This window comes from Neofelis nebulosa, chromosome X (assembly GCF_028018385.1).
Source record: "Neofelis nebulosa isolate mNeoNeb1 chromosome X, mNeoNeb1.pri, whole genome shotgun sequence".
Lineage (NCBI taxonomy): Eukaryota > Metazoa > Chordata > Mammalia > Carnivora > Felidae > Neofelis > Neofelis nebulosa.
The window spans coordinates 71,354,460-71,371,475 of record NC_080800.1 but is presented as its reverse complement, the minus strand read 5'-3'; the positions used below and the strand labels follow the sequence as shown (position 1 = coordinate 71,371,475).

Below are 17,016 nucleotides of genomic sequence, written 5' to 3'. Positions count from 1 at the left end.
CTGTACACTTAAAATTGGTTAAGATGGTAAATTTTATGTTAGGTGCATTTCACCACAATAAAAAAATAGGTGAAAAAAGGAAATTTATTTTTTAGGTAATTTATGTCTATGCAGATAAAGTAGTAATCTACAAAAATTAATTACATATATAGTAGTTGTTTTATGTAAACATTTAAATTGTTACTTTCTTCTTGAGGGTTTTCATCTTTAGCATAAAGGAAAACAATATTGATTCTAGCATTAAATAGAATTTGTTACAAGCATTTTTTTTTTCTGAGCCATGGGTTACTTTCTGGAAATCATCACTGCCATACAAATATAAGTGTTCCAGTTCCAAGTTCTTGGAACTTGTATCATCTTGTATTTGTAGCTTGAGCAACGTATTTTGTCTTTTGAAACTTTGTTCCATATTTTCATATACAACAAAGCTACTATTACATGTGAAGATCACTCTAAAGGGTAATTGTTAAGATCAAATATTTTGATAATGATTCATGCAATTGCTAACCCTACATATAAATGCAATGTCAATAAACATGTTTTTTCCCCCTCTTCTACATCTGGGGTATATTAAAGGTCAGGGCTTATCTTAGATGAATTTTGAACATCAGCACCTAATTGTTACTCAGGAATCTCAATCTTAATTTGTCACAAACTGGTATCACTGCCACCACCTCATCTCCATTCTCCTTCTTTATATTTCAACTTGCTTAGTGGCACCACCATCTTCCCAAATCAGAAAGCTGGGAGTTGAACTAAACTTTTACTACTTCCTTTCCTCCCACATCAAATAATCCAGTATTCCAGCCATGTTTGTCTTAATAGCTTTCAAATGTGTATTCTCTTCTTCATTCTTACTACTTACTGTTTTGTTTCAAGCTCTTTGGAATTAGATTCTGGACCACCATAACTGTGTCTTAACAGATGTTCTATCCTTCTTTTTCCCTGTGCCTTCTCCTTAAACCCATCCTCCACACCACCACCAGAGTTATTTCTCTAAAGTGCAGTCACATTGCTACCATGCTTAAAACTTTTTTAAAGGTTACCCATTACCTCTGGGTTAAGGTCTAAATTTTCTAATATGGCAAACAATTTTCTTGCTTAATTTTTAAAAAATGTTTTTAATTTTTGGAGAGAGGGACACAGAAAGAGGGAGACTGAGGATCTGAAGGAGGCACCGTGCTATTAGTGCAGAGCCCCATGTGAGGCTCAAATTCACAAACTGCGACATCATAACCTGAGCCGGTCTGAGGCTTAACTGACTGAGCCACCCAGGCACCTCTCTTGCTTGTTTTTCCAATCCAACTTTTCATCAGCACATCACACCAGGTATTATACGCATACCAAACTATGGGTGGTTTCCCCAAATGTGCAATGATCTTTCTCAGCTGACTTTAAGAATAGAAACTTGAAAATAGAAGGAGCAATATTGTTATTGAAATCTGAGGCTTTATGGATGAGATAGATTTTGAGTTGAGGGAAGGTACCAAAAAGAATATGGTGCCTATATACACAAGTAAGTCAATGTAGGGGAAAAGTGGGGAGATTCACCTCGATGGAGCAGAGGGTTGAATTTCAATAATAAAAATGAGGCATACGGAGAGAGTGGTGACAAATAGTGGAGGTCTTATAAAAATTTTTGGTAGGTCATCAGGCTTGATTGCCTGTGTGTCCTGTAGTCCTCAAAGTGTATCTGGTGTTAATTCGTCACAAAAAGTGTTTTTTTTTTGTTTTTTTTTTTAGTATACCTGGCAACCCAGCCCTTGTTTCTAACTGTAAAGGAAAAAAAAATGTAGTCTTCTTTTAGTTAATTCACTATATTTTCAGCTCTTTTTCCATGAGCTATAAAAAATCTGTAACATTTTTTGAGTTGCTTTACGGCAGCTCCAGAGACAGCTTTATTGCATCCAATTCATTCATATCTAAAACTTCTTGGTAAATGACATATGTTATCAATTTTTCTAGTTTAGCAAGGTTGAATGGGATATATTGTAAGTTAAGACTCCAAGACACTGATGAGTCTCAACTATTTTAATTATGTGCACCACATTCATAAAACAATAACAATAATAAACATTAACAATAAAATAGCAATTGATATGGCTGATATCAAATCTAGATTGGACATCACAATATTAAAAACATCTGTCATGAGATTTACTAAAAGTAAAGACCATCTTCTTCTGGAGACAGAGACTTATAAACAAAAGATGAAGAGAATTTATGGATGGAGAATCTAACTGCACTTTTGAATCGTTAACAATACAAAATAATTTTTATATAGTGGCTAGAAAGGAACAAGATGTGTCTTTTTTCTTATTTCAGAATCTGCCAGAAGCAAATAGGATGAATGGGGTGATTGTCACAGGGTATTTTGCAGCAACATTGTTGGCCCCATGGACATGCAATGAGGAGGGGATAAAATAATAAACATATAATAAACATTGCTCAGGGATCTCTGCAATTTTTGAAGTTATTTGTTCATATCCTCAAACCTTCTTGGCTGTGCTTTTGTCCTTTCCATTTCAAGGTATTCTTTTCACTAATCAAGCGTCAAGGTTTTATCTGCTACCTGTCTGGAGGTTGAGCTGCAACAATAGGATAAAAAGAAACTTGGGAGCTAAAGTTGTAATGAAAGAAAAAAATATTTTTATCAGAATAATTTTGATTATTTAATAGAAAATATTAGATATCATGACCCTTGAAAGCTACAGACCCATGCTCAAAAAACTACTTTGATTATCTAATAATCACAACTATAAGACTGTAACCTGGGTTTCTGATAACATTAGGTTAACACAATATTTACTACACTTGACACCTTTAATTACATGTTATTTTCAATAAATGAAATTAACTCTGAATTTTTCATTATAGACCCTGATTCTTTTTTCACTTTGTAGTTGTGTGACCATAAAAAGGCTACTTTACTACATAATGTAGTCCTCAATTGTAAAATAAGAATAAGGAAAACGACGTAATTTTATCAGGTTGTTTAAGAGGGTTAAATGAACTATTACATGTAAAACTCACGAATGCATGTCAGACAGTAAGTGCTATTAAATGTTGGTTATGAAATGGCTGCCTGAAGACTTGCATTGAAGTTTATGTATTTTTATATATTTTCTAATTTCAACATTGATGTCTTTGTTTTGTAACATATTCTATTTCTAAAATATATTCAAGACTAGTAGAAAGCCATGGAAATACTCATACTGAGAACTGACTTTTTTTGGAACTTTTGCTTTAAACTCTCAAAATTAGCAATCTTATTCTGATTCAGTGCCTTTTGCAACTATCTATAAATGGTCATATCAAGGCCTAGGATAAAATTTTGTTTGTCTCATTATCTATCACTGTGTAGTCATGTAAGATGAACTATGCTTCTTGGCTGTGAACAGTGTCCATTTGTGGTATAATATTTATGTGATGAAATAAGATAGTGCTGGTGCTTGTTTCTTCTATTGTTTCCACTTCATTTACAACTTGATCGGTCATTCTTTTATTCAGGGAGTACCAAGATAGTAAGCGTGAACAAACAGATTGTTCCCAACTTCTTATAAAAAGTATTATTTGTGGGGCGCCTGGGTGGCGCAGTCGGTTAAGCATCCGACTTCAGCCAGGTCACGATCTCGCGGTCCGTGAGTTCGAGCCCCGCGTCAGGCTCTGGGCTGATGGCTCGGAGCCTGGAGCCTGTTTCCCATTCTGTGTCTCCCTCTCTCTCCGCCCCTCCCCCGTTCATGCTATGTCTCTCTCTGTCCCAAAAACAAATAAAAAACGTTGAAAAAAAAATTTAAAAAAAAAAAAAAGTATTATTTGTAATAAAAATGATATTCTTACCAAAATCACTGTAGAAATTCAGATGGCTGTGGTTCTCAAAGTGACACAAAAGCAGAACAAGTTATCAATGGTGTGTATGTGTGTGTGTGTGCGTGCATGTGTGTATATTTGTATAGGTTATTTGTAACAGGGTAAAAATGAGGTGGTAGTGGATATATTAGGAGACTCACTTTCAAGAATCAGCAATCAGGAGGTACACTTTGAACAGCTTGACAGCTTTGTTACTTTCTGAATGGAGTTAGTAGATCGGGGTGTTAAAGTGACCTCAGAACAGGAAAAACAGAAACTGGTTGTGAACAAGTGAGCATTTGTTAATGTAGCATGCTTATATTCTTGGCATTTGAAACTTTAAAAAGTCTGCAATTGTCTCTCTTTCTCTCTCTCTCTCTCTGTGTGTGTGTGTGTGTGTGTGTGTGTGTGTGTGTGATGAGATAGGGACAGGTCAGGAAATACAAAGGATGGTATAGAAGAAAAATATTTTTTCAAATGGACTTGGACTAGCCAGAACACATTGGGATTCAATGATATGGTAAAAAAAAAACAACAACAAAGATTACTGCAATCATGTTTATTATTCCACAATATCCCTCTTTCTCCATATGACATTATTTTCTTTGTCTTTACCTCAAATATAATCCCCTCTTGCTACTACCTTCTTATCAACATTCTTCATTTTACTGAGGGACTCTATTACAATGGGTCAACAGTTTATATCCCATAAACATTTCACTTAATGAATCTAGGTATCTTTAGAAGTGGATTGGTTGACATAACTCATGAGAGACAAAAACTGAAATTTCATACTTTGCTTATTTAATCATTTCACATTTATTGTCTTTGATACCCAATACATCCAAACTCAGACTTAAAAACTTTGGAAAATGTAGTTTATTAATCGTCCCTCAAGTAGAAGATGAAATAAATTCAGACACAGCTGCCTCAGTTTTGTTTCCAAACCTGGAAAACATGGCATATTGCACAGACCCTGCAGCTGTTGAATGCACCACATCTACACTGGTGTCACTGTAGCAAACATTTGTGATATTTGAAAATCTAGTGAAATCTTTTTGAGAATAAAATGCCTCTTTAGTCAATTATTTAAGATTTATGATGTTGAGTGATAGTCTTAAAGTTCTCATAAGTTTGTCTATACCAATTTTTGGACTCAGGTTGATGTTGTCTGTTTTTCTTTATCTCCTCAGATAAGATTCATCATTGATCCTGTGGTTAAATTTGAGGAGGCTAGGACAAAGACTCGTGAGGCATCAGGAAAAATATATAACTTTGAAATTCCTACAGAAAGAAGGTCATTGGCACAGATTTTCGGTAATGGTGGCAGTAATAAAGTGCACTTTACTTTGAACTTGGGATAACTGGTTTTGCTTTGGACTGCTCACTTGGGTCATTGTATATTTGTGTTTGGGTCATAAAACTATACATGGTGCAGATAAAGGGAGAAGGCTGGATTCAATGAAAGACTTTGATCTTTTAACAAACCAACAATTGTTTTTTACCAAACTATTCAGAGAACAATGAGAAGAACACATGGCTGGCAGGAGGAACATTTTTATTTGCTTGATATTATTTATTCAGTTACATTCAATTTGAGATCTTTTACTAATTCATTTCAAAAAGAGATGCCAACTTAGTTCACCATATTTTGATTAAACACTTTCAGGACCCTATCTTATCTAACAAGGAATCCAGTAATAGGATACCTGGGAAACACTTTAGTATTATGAAGAAATGATCAAATTGATGTATAAAGGAGTGAATTTATGGAAAGGTTTGGTGCACAGATGACCTCAGTAAAGAAATTCAGCAATTAACAGACCTTGAGCAAGTTGACAGTATATTTGGATAGGAGATGGTTTGTTGTTATTTTAGATTGAAAATCCCCAGAAAGCTTGTCTCCCACTGTAACAAAACACAATATATCACCTTTTAAAAAGCTAGAAATAGAAAAACTGTTTATCTGTATGCAAACATACTTAATTAAGAAGCTACAAGGCAGGGCATTGCTTTGATTATCTGTAGTATATTGGTAAAATATACATAAATATACCTAAAGGTTAGGTTTAAACAAGATTTACTTCAATGAATATTAAGCAGAAGAATTAAACCTCTTTATGTATCTTAATGGCTCTATGATCAGAAAGGAAATAATACACTTGCATGGACCATTTTGAAATGAAAATATGAAAACTTCTGGCCACTTCAGTTAATCCATTTGATAACATTATACTATGAATTTAGCCTCTCCTGAACCAAGACTTACTTGTAGACTTCCTCAAATATTCAAGATATTTATAAACAAAAGACTTAACTTTAAGACAATTACTAGAAACACCAATTTAAGAGAACTTTGGTAAAAAAAGCATAACACATTTGATGTGTTCAGACATCTGTCACTAAGAAGACTTGTATACCTCTGTATTTAAAACACTCTGGTTATAGTAGACTATACTATATGAAAAATTTCTTCCATATCACTACTGAATCATTTTTTTATTTTTTTAAATATATAATACATCAGAGATTACCACTTCTTTTATGACCCCAATGCAATTTTTATTAACTACATTGGATGCTGTCAAGAACTTCAACTAATTAAACACTTGCATGATTTTTTATAAATAAAATCTATTTTCAAAGTTTAAGATAGGGTATTACTCTTATCTATTTTATATGGAATCATATTGTTTCTTCAGAATTGTAAATAATTTCTAGATAACTTATTAAATGATACTAGGATTTTAATAACATGGTTCTAAAACCACTATCCATGGAAATCAATGTTAACCCTCACAAAAAGGAAGATAGTTTCAAGAGTTGTGACCTTGTTTTGTTATTTCTGAAAAGTTCAACACAGTATAATAATGCACACATATTTCCAACTATTTTAATACATTGGTGACATGTGATCTGAACAATGAAAATGTTTTCTAACCATTCTTGAAACTCAGTGAGATGTCATTTTATTTGTCTTCACATAGTTTCTATTCTCCAGTAGCCACTTGTTTTCCCATTAAGATAGAAAATGGTTAAAAGCACTTTAAAGGGCACTATGTTTTTTACTTTGCATATTTTTTGAGCCTTCTACACTGCTTAATTATTAAGTGCCTATTGAAATAATGAATGAAGATGGTACAAATGGCTTGACTATATATTCTTATGTTAAGTTGGTTGTTTGATTCATTTATGGTTAGTAGAACAGTTTTATAGCTTTTAAAATGAGCTTTTCTCACTTCTTAAATTGTTTTAATGGGGAACATGCCTCCATTATCCTCATTGTAGTTGTTTGTGATGGAGATATAGAAAAGGATGTGATAAACCAGGAAAATGTGGAAATACAAAGGCTCTGAGGGAAGAATTCTCTGTGTACATCCTCTATTTGAAAAACATGATTATTTTTGGGGGAGTGGGAAATGCCTTACTTTGAAGGTAATTTTCATTTAAAATTAACATGATATGTTTCACATACCCATACTTAGGAAACAATTCTTATATACTAGGATTCAAACTGCAAAGTGTTCCTTAACTAGTAAACTAGAACTTATGATAACCATGTTTTCACTAATCCAAAAACATCAAAGCCATAAAATAAACATACTTCAAAAGTTTTCATGCTACTATAAAAGTTCATTTGTATAAAACAACTAGGAAAAGTATCTCTTTTTTTCTGGTGTTGAGGCTTGTATCTTAACAATATTATTTTTGTTACTTATTGGACATTACCCTTAAATTTATATAAGGTGGAGTTATTTAACTATACTAGGTGTTTACAACTGTTTCCAGAGAGGGGGTTCTCTTGGAAAAAAATCACAAAATTGTTCTCTATTAAAGTAAAAGCACTAGAGAGATACCAATTTTGTACTTTCTCTTGGCTATAAGAATATATGTTTTATTTTAAAATGTACATTTATATTCAATTACACATCTATTAGAAAACAAAGTAATTTTTTTCAAGTTGCACATTTAGGCACACAGACACTACAATCCAAATTAAATGTATTTTTTTATGGTGTCTAATAAGACTAAAATTCAATTATGTACCAACTTAATTATGTCTCAATGACAGTATGTTGGTATAGCTTCATCAGAATGAAAATTAGTTGATGGTGTCAAAAATAGTTTTCCAAACATATAGCAATCTTAGTTTGTGCATACAATTCAGAGTTCTAGAAGAAATATTTGATAAAGATTAAAAATATAATGTTACTTATTTTCAGGAGAAATAAGATAAAGCAAATTTTAAGTCAAAAGTAGAAAAAGTTAGGGTTCTTTGCTTCTTAATATGTGAAAAAACTAAGTAAAATTATATTTATTTAAATTAGAAATTAGAATATAATACTTTTGCCAGCTTCCTTATAAAATGGGAATTTTGGAGATAGTAGTTTCAAATGTCTTGATTTATGGTATTTAAGATTCATTTAACTTTACTCTTTATGCAAATAGAGGGATGAAACCAATACTTGGCTATTTGTACCCTTGATGGAGGTAGTATATGAGCCAGCCACAGTGCAATCAAAGCCATGTTTCTATTTACCAGCTGTATAGCACATGTATCTTTCAAATGGAAAACACTGTTTTTGGCTACAGGAGTCAAAAAATAAGTAATACTGGACATCTTGTCTCCTCTCTTCCATGGCTTACATATTCAAGTAAATTTTAAAAAGGAAGACTTTTGGTCCTGTTCAGTGACCTAACACTATGAATTGTAGGAAATGGAGAAGAAAATCAAAGTCTACATTTATATAAACTTACCTTAAAAAATAGATTCACAGCCCCTGATGATACAGCAAACTTCACAACATCTGGTGGTTCAGCTTCTACTATAACGTCAAAAATAGGGAGTGGAATACTTGAATTGGAGTGAAAGTTTAAATCGGCAGGATACTTGACACCAATTGGATTCTGGATCTTGGATAAATCTTTTAAAAAGCCAACTTCCTTGGCATCAAGGACATCCTTGGACTTAGTGGTATGATTAAAGCTAGAAGAATCCATGGAGCCAGAAGAGTCCTTGAGGCAGGCACCAAATTTGTGGTTATCAACAACTGTATAATTTATACCAAGCTTAGATGAATCAGAAAATTCAGAGGTGATCAAACTTTCAGGAGTGGAAGTATAGTTTGTGCCAGCAGCAAAAGTGGGGGAGTTAGCATAAACAATATTAGGAATGGAGGAACTGGTACCAATTTCTAATTCAGGCTCAGACAGATTATTAATATTGCTTACACTAGTGGAATTATGAACATTATGAGTATTTGTGGCATCATAGTTGGAGTTGGTGACAAAGTTGGAATCAAAGGCATGAATCAATCTAAGGTCATGGTTAATGCCTGAGGCACAGTTGGTGCCAGCAGTATAGCTAGGGCTAACAGCACCACTACAACTAGTTGTATTGCTAGTGTCAATGACATTGGCAGTAGTAGTTGTAGAGCTGTGTCTGGCAGCATAACTGTTTTTGGCAATATAGTTGGGGTTGACTACAGAGCTAGAACCTACTGCATGGGTAAATCTTGAGACACAGTCATGGTCTGAGTCATAGTTTGGGACAACTGCATAGTTGTGTCCAGCAGCAATGGTGGGTTTTGTATCATACTTGGAGTCAGCATCCTTGTTAGAACTAATAGCACTATTGTGGTTTATAACACTATTAGGCCTGACATTATAGTATATATCCAGGGTCAATTTTAAGGCCAGAGCCATTGTCACTGGGGCCAGGGCTATTGTCGTTCAGGCCAGGACCATTGATTTTGAGGCGGGAGTCATTGTTGCTGGAGTCAGGGCTGTTGGGACATGATACGATATTTTGGGGGTCAGGGGCATTGTTTTGGAGGCCAGATATATTGATTTTAGAGCCATGTCTATTGTTGGGGCTAGTACCATTGTTGGGGCAAATGTCATTGCCTGATCCAGTGGCATTTCTAGTGCCAGCACCATTATTGGAACAAGAAGTGTAGTTCAAGCCAGTTCCATTCTGCAGCACAGAGGTAGAGTTTGCACTAGTGCCATTGCTGGAGTTAGCAGTACAGTCCTGATCAACACAATTGTCTAGGCCAGGGGTATTGTCTGAATTAATGGTATGTTTCCCCCCATCAGAATCAGTGCTGTATTTGGAATTAGCATCATTGTTAGTGGCATCATCAATGTTAGAGTCAGGTTCATTGTTGGAGTCAGTTCCATTGTTAGAGTCACCATCACCGTTGGAATCAGCTCCACTTGTAGGGTCAGCATCACCACCAGGATCAGATCCACTGTTTGTGTCTGCATTATGTTCAGCATTGCAATCTTTGGAATCACTGTCATCAGGGTCAGACTTATCTTTGGGATCTTTCTTATCTTTGGTGTTGTTTTCATCCTCAGAATCTATTTCCTTTTCAGAATCTTTTTCATCTTCAGAGTCTGTCTCATCTTCATGTTCTGTCTCATATTTGAGAAGAGGCTCGTCATTGGCACTAGCCTTATCTTTGAGGTTTCTAGCAGTAATCAGTTTAGTATCATTGTCAGGTTTGGCCTCATTTTCAAGTTTGGCAGTAAGGTTAAACATGCCCTCATTTTCAAGGCCAGGAACATTGCTGGTGTTGATAACATTGTCTGGGCCAAGTGTACTATGGGAGCTCATAGTATTTTGAGGATTCATGGGAAAGGTATGGGTAGCAGTAGAGCCTATGTGATTTTGGACAGCTGAGCAACTTTCACAATGTAAATAAGAACTTGAGCCCAAGGAATATTTATAATCCTCCTGGTGTAAAGGACAGCAAAAGCCCACAGAATGCTTAGGATCCAGGGATCGAGATAAAGGGCTATTCCGAGAAGTCTTGTGATATCTAATAGATTTGAGGTTCAGAGAATATTTAGAATCCAAGGGAATTTGGAGATGTAAGGAAGAATCAGGGTATGAATCATTATCAGAGTTTACAAGACACTTATGAAAAGGAGAATTACCGATTTTCATAAAACATTTGGAACTTACAGGAGCCCCAGTGTCTAAAGAATATGTGTTATTTCTGTGAGTCTTGGGGTGTACAGCATACTGAGGGCTCATGGACATAGGGTGGCAGAGAAGTGCTGAGACTTTGGAGGTATAATCCTCAGCATTTAGAAGATTAAGAGGATTCATTTGAGACTGGGAACTCTGAACGTTTTGTGGGAATTGATAGTCGTTGCAACAACTTTTACAGACAGAAATTTTGTGCCTTCTGTTTCTGTGATACTTGTTATCTGTGAATGTGTTTGGGTCTGAAACGCTCTGGCTGTGCTCTTCCTTTAGCTTTTGCTGTGACTTTTGATTGTCAATGAGAGTTGGAGACACTTCTTTAAATCTCACAATATTGTCATCACTCAGATATCTTACAAATTGAATTCTGGAAACTGCTAGTTAGAGAATAAAACATGAGCAAAAATAACAAATAAATAATAAAGTTTTACCTTGACATTCACATTACAACACAAATATGTGCAAAGAAAAACTGCCATTTTATTCAACAGATTATTGCTAACTGGTATTTCAAAAGGAGGCCATGATCCTAAATTTTCTGCTCAAGTAGGTGTCATCTTGAGCTTATTAATAAATAAAAAAATGAAAGATTTTATCTTATATTTCTTATTAACAAATAAAAAATGAAAAAACAAATTCATCTTATATTTCTATACTACTCAGATTCAGAGAGCTTATTTTTAAGGAGATAACTCATTTAACAGGAATTCATTGGCACAATGTGTCCAAAATAAAACTGACTTTAGGAAGTTTGGTTACCACATATCTGCATTATCTTTTTCATTTTGCTTCCAGAAATATGAGCTATTTATTATTTACTGGAATATAATCCCTGTAATTTATACCATCTCCATGCTTGGAGACAAAAATTTTCTTTGGCTTGATATGTATGTCAAAATTGAAAATTTTTCTGATATTATCAAGGATCAATTTCTGTAGCTATCATGAACTCATTGGAACATAATTCTGAAAATATAGACATTTACCAATAAAACTGAACTAAAAAATTCAGTAAATGTCATTATTTTCTAGGTAAATGGGCAGGAAAAAAAATAAAAAGCAACAAAAGAAGACCTCCTTCTACCATTTCCTCAAGGTCTTAAAGACATTTTTGTTATGTTTTGGCACTAAACATAAAATCATACTTGGGAAAGAGTCAAAGAATGTTGGGTGATAGTTTCCACTTAGAAATTGATAGTGACTTTTTACAGAGAAGGAGATATGTCTTTTCATAAACTTTCCTTTAAGGGCATATAGAATCCTTAAGATAAATTTTTAATTGCATACTCTTTAGGCATTTATAAAAGAGACAAATTAAATTAAATACATTCTGAAAAGTATTCAATAGGGTATGCTACATATGACATTATCTACAATGAAACTTTTTTTTTTTACTGTATAACCCTCACAGATTTTTTTCTAAGAAAAAGAGCTCATATTCTTGTAACTACATGAAGTCATTATGTTGCTTTTGATAACATGATAGCATTCACTGGTGCTCACGTAATGCAAAAGACATGAGATGTTCATAGTATTTATATGTTTTATAGTAAATACTGGAAGCACAACTACAGATTTTCTATCCCAAGCCATGTATAAACAAATATTGAAGGAAAGTGGTATTAATATCTGGTATTCAACAGCACGTATTATATATATTACTCATACACTGCTATTATTATAAATTAGTGACAGGGGTTTAGAGCCTGACAGAAACAAAAAAGTGATGTAATTTTGCTATTTGTAGTACTTATTCACATTCAAGATAATAGTCAAATATATTAAAACAATTATAAACAATATGGCTGTAAAACAAATTGGAAGTATATGGGTATTCAAGGTATACAAGGTTCTTAAACTGGATGAGAAAAGAACACTGAAAATGTCATATGAAATATGAGAGTTATATCACTAAATTGATTAATATCTTAAAACTAAGAGTGAGATGAAAATCAGACAGCAGTACTCAGGCTGCTCTATAGAGATAGAGAACTTAAATTATAATCAAGAACGTATCTCTCATTTAAAGCCTGAAGATGTATTTCTGACTTCCAAAAACCAAAGGATATGTTCATAGGCATAAGAAAAATAAAAATCAACTTATTTATACATGATTATCTGTACTTGCAGAGTTTGGTGTGGCTACAGCACAGAATGCATTGGGTGTATAGTGGAGATCTCAATCAGAAGTACTCTTTTTATGCCTTTTAAAGGAGGAGATAGAAATGAATAAATGACAACATAGTAGACTCTTAATGACATTATCAGAGAATAATAGTGGTTTTTATATGATTTAGAGGACTCAATATTATGTGTGTAAGAAAGATCGCTGGTTTTCAAACAGCCTGTGTTTGAGAATTTGGTTCTATCATGTGTTAGTGATATGATTTGGGCAAGTTATACAACATTCAAAAGCCATCGTTTCTTCAGCCTAAAACAATTATATCTACCTTTTAAAGCTGTTGTATGGGTTACATGAGATACTCTACAAATGTTAGGTATTTCTATTCTCTCAAGATACAAAAATATAATATTGTGGAGATTGTTGTACTAGTTTTTCCCCTTGTGAATCTTATATACCTAGTGACTAGTAGCCAATTTTGAACTATTCTGTTAATTTTCTAATTTTCTGAAAGTTGGGAAGAATAGTTATAAGGACTAAATTTTAGGCATTTTAAATTTATATACAGAATTACAGTACTATTGTTCCAAGAAGTCCAATAGCTATATTTCCCACACTGTTTCATAGAGTGAAAATAAAGCTGATTCATCATAAAATATGTTGTTACTAAAAAAGGTATTTATTTAAATATAATTAAAGAAATAGTTATCAAAACAAACTATAGACACAGCAAGATTATGACAAGTGCAAATTCCTACAAATTGACAATTATTATCACTATAATTGTGATAGCTTGAATGATATGTAATTGATACTCATGTCATTAACTTTGAAAAAAGACTTAATATTCAAATGAAAGGAGACAACTTTTATTTTATTTTATCTTACTTTATTTTATTTATTTTATTTTACTTTATTTTATTTTGTAAAATAATAGAAAAATATTTATTGACCACTGTTTACCAGTATTTACAATAAAGTACACAATATATACAGTTAGAGAACGTTCTGATTACTACAAAGTTATTTTTCCTGGTTTCTGCTGAACCAGTAACTCAAATACTGAGAAGATTGAACCTACATGTAAGGAAGGAGTTGAGGTAAAGAGTAAAAATGCAGGTCAAGAATTTAGATTACAGAAGTTTGTTTACCCATTTATTCCAGCAGGTCTTAAATTGCCAACATCTCTAACCATCTGGTTATTATTAGGTTTCCATGAATGAAGTCTTAGATATTTCATGAATCATGACCTTTTAGTCAATATAGCACAGGGATTTCAACTTCTTGAAAATGAATGGTGTGCTAAGAGGAACTTTAATGTCCATTTAAGTTTTGTTTACCTAAATAAAACACACCAAGACTTGATTAGTTTTCTCATTTGGGTGGGGAGGTTGTTGGTAGTGATAACATTTTCCTTTCAAGGATCTTGCAAATAAACTTGTATTTAAATGACTATAGATCTGGATATGGATACTAATATGGCTGCTTTTAAACTGTCCAATTTAAATTGTTTACATTATATTTAAGTTGTCCAATTAGTTACAAAACTTGAAAGGTTAAAGCTTCAGGAATTTTCAATTTAACTTAAAGTGATTTATTTCTAAAGTTTCTAAAAATGATGCTATTCCAGAAACATGGGCTTATCCGTGGTTATTAAATGCTGTTTTTGTTTTAGTGAATGTTAAAAAAAAAGAAGGAAGGAAAGAAAGAAAAGAAAACCTCTACGTATATATTTTTACACACACACACACACACACACACGCCTAAAAAACCAAAAAAAAATCAGAATGGTCCTTAGGCATATAGGAGTTAAACACAAATTCTGATTGAATAACATCTATGGAGATTTCTCCCAGTATTTAGAAAAAACTGTTCTCGAATGCAGGGGAATAATATACCATGGTCTCAAATATTATTTTCTGATAAAGTAATTGCAGAAATCCTTTATTTGCTCAAAGTAACCAGTAGATGCAAAAAACAAAAACAAAAACAAAAAACCCCAACAACTTCCCCAATACTACTTGAAAATAAAACTTGATTTTTATTAGAATGTTATCTATTCACACTAATAAATTAAAATCAAGACCCAAAGAAACACAAGCAATTACTGAACTTCACTTTGGGAGCAGAATGTCAAGTTAGTCTCTGTTCATAAAAAGCAAAAATAATTTTTTAAATTTTATTTATTTATTTATTTATTATGTTTACAGGTGTGTTTATTTTCTTTAACATTTTTTATTTTTTAAATATGAAAATTTTTGTCAAATTTGTTTCCATACAACACCCAATCCTCATTCCAAAAGGTGCTCTCCTCAATGCCCATCACTCGCCCTCCCCTCCCTCTCACCCCCATCAGCTCTCAGTTTATTCTCAGTATTTAAGTGTCTCTTAAGGTTTGGATCTCTCCCTCTCTAACTTTTTTCTTTCTTCCCCTCCCCCATGGTCTTCTGTTAAGTTTCTGAGGGTCCACAAAAAGGTGAAAACATATGGTATCTGTCTTACTCTGTATGACTTATTTCACTTAGCAGAACACTCTCCAGTTCCATCCACCTTGCTACAAAAGGCCATATTTCATTCATTCTCATTGCGAAGTAGTATTCCATTGTGTATATAAACCACAATTTCTTTATCCATTCATCAGTTGATGGACATTTAGGCTCTTTCCATAATTTGGCTATTGTTGAAAGTGCTGCTATAAACATTGGGGTACAAGTGCCCCTATGCATCAGCATTCTTGTATCCCTTGGGTAAATTCCTAGCAGTGCTATTGCTGGGTCATAGGGTAGATCTATTTTTAACTTTTTGAGGAACCTCCACACTGTTTCCAGAGTGGCTGAACCAGTTTGCATTCCCAGCAGCAGAGCAAGAGGGTTCCAATTTCTCCACATCCTCTCCAGCATCTATAGTCTCCTGATTTGTTCATTTTAGCCACTCTGAATGGCGTGAGGTGGTATCTGAGTGTGGTTTTGATTTGTATTTCCCTGATGAGGAATGATGTTGAGCATCTTTTCATGTGTCTGTTGGCCATCTGTATGTCTTCTTTAGAGAAGTGTCTATTCATGTTTTCTGCCCATTTCTTCACTGGATTATTTGTTTTTCGGCTGTGGAGTTTGGTGAGTTCTTTACAGATTTTAGATACTAGCCCTCTATCCAATATGTCATTTGGAAATATCTTTTCCCATTCCATCGGTGGCCTTTTAGTTGTGTTGATTGTTTCCTTTGCAGTGCAGAAGCATTTTATCTTCATGAGGCCCCAAGTGTTCATTTTTGCTTTTAATTCCCTCACCTTTGGAAATAGGTCAAGTAAGAAATTGCTTCGACTGAGGTCAGAGAGGTTTTTTCCTGCTTTCTCCTCTAGGGTTTTGATGGTTTCCTGTCTCACATTCAGGTCCTTCATCCATTTGGAGTTTATTTTTGTGAATGGTGTAAGAAAGTGATCTAGTTTCATTCTTCTGCATGTTGCTATCCAGTTCTCCCAGCACCATTTGTTAAAAAGACTGTCTTTTTTCCATTGGCTATTCTTTCATGCTTTGTCACAGATTAGTTGGCCATACTTTTGTGCGTCTAATTCTTGGGTTTCTATTCTATTCCATTGGCCTATGTGTCTGTTTTTGTGCCAATACCATGCTGTCTTGATGATTACAGCTTTGTAGTAGAGGCTAAAGTCTGGGATTGTGATGCATCACACTTTGGTCTTCTTCTTCAATATTATTTTGGCTATTCGGGGTCTTTTTTGGTTCCATACAAATTTTAGGATTATTTTTGTTCTGCTTTGAGAAGAATGCCAGTGAAATTTTGATTTGTATTTCATTGAATGTGTAGAATTCTTTGGGTAGTATTGATATTTTAAAAATGTTTTTTCTTCCAATCCATGAACACGGAATGTTTTTCCATTTCTTTATGTCTTCTTCAATTTCTTTCATAAGCTTTCTATAGTTTTCAGCATACAGATCTTTTCCATCTTTGGTTAGATTTATTTATATAGTATTTTATGCTTCTTGGTGCAATTGTGAATGGGATCAGTTTCTTTATTTGTCTTTCTGTTGCT

General features: G+C 33.7%; 1 protein-coding gene across 3 annotated transcripts in view; it reads right to left on the bottom strand.

The window, feature by feature from the left end:
- Nucleotides 1-5,390: 5,390 nt before the first annotated feature.
- The window catches only part of LOC131502273 (uncharacterized), a 439,682-nt gene continuing 428,056 nt past the window's right edge, over nt 5,391-17,016 (bottom strand). For 2 of the 3 annotated variants that reach the window (XM_058712956.1, XM_058712958.1), the window contains 2 exons: nt 8,608-11,223; nt 5,391-5,757 (listed from right to left, as the gene is read on the bottom strand). In XM_058712956.1, coding sequence (XP_058568939.1) covers nt 9,515-11,223 — 1,709 coding nt within the window. In that variant the 3' untranslated portion in view covers nt 5,391-5,757; nt 8,608-9,514. The remainder of the gene's footprint in view (nt 5,758-8,607; nt 11,224-17,016) is intronic. The other variant, XM_058712957.1, reaches the window with a different exon arrangement.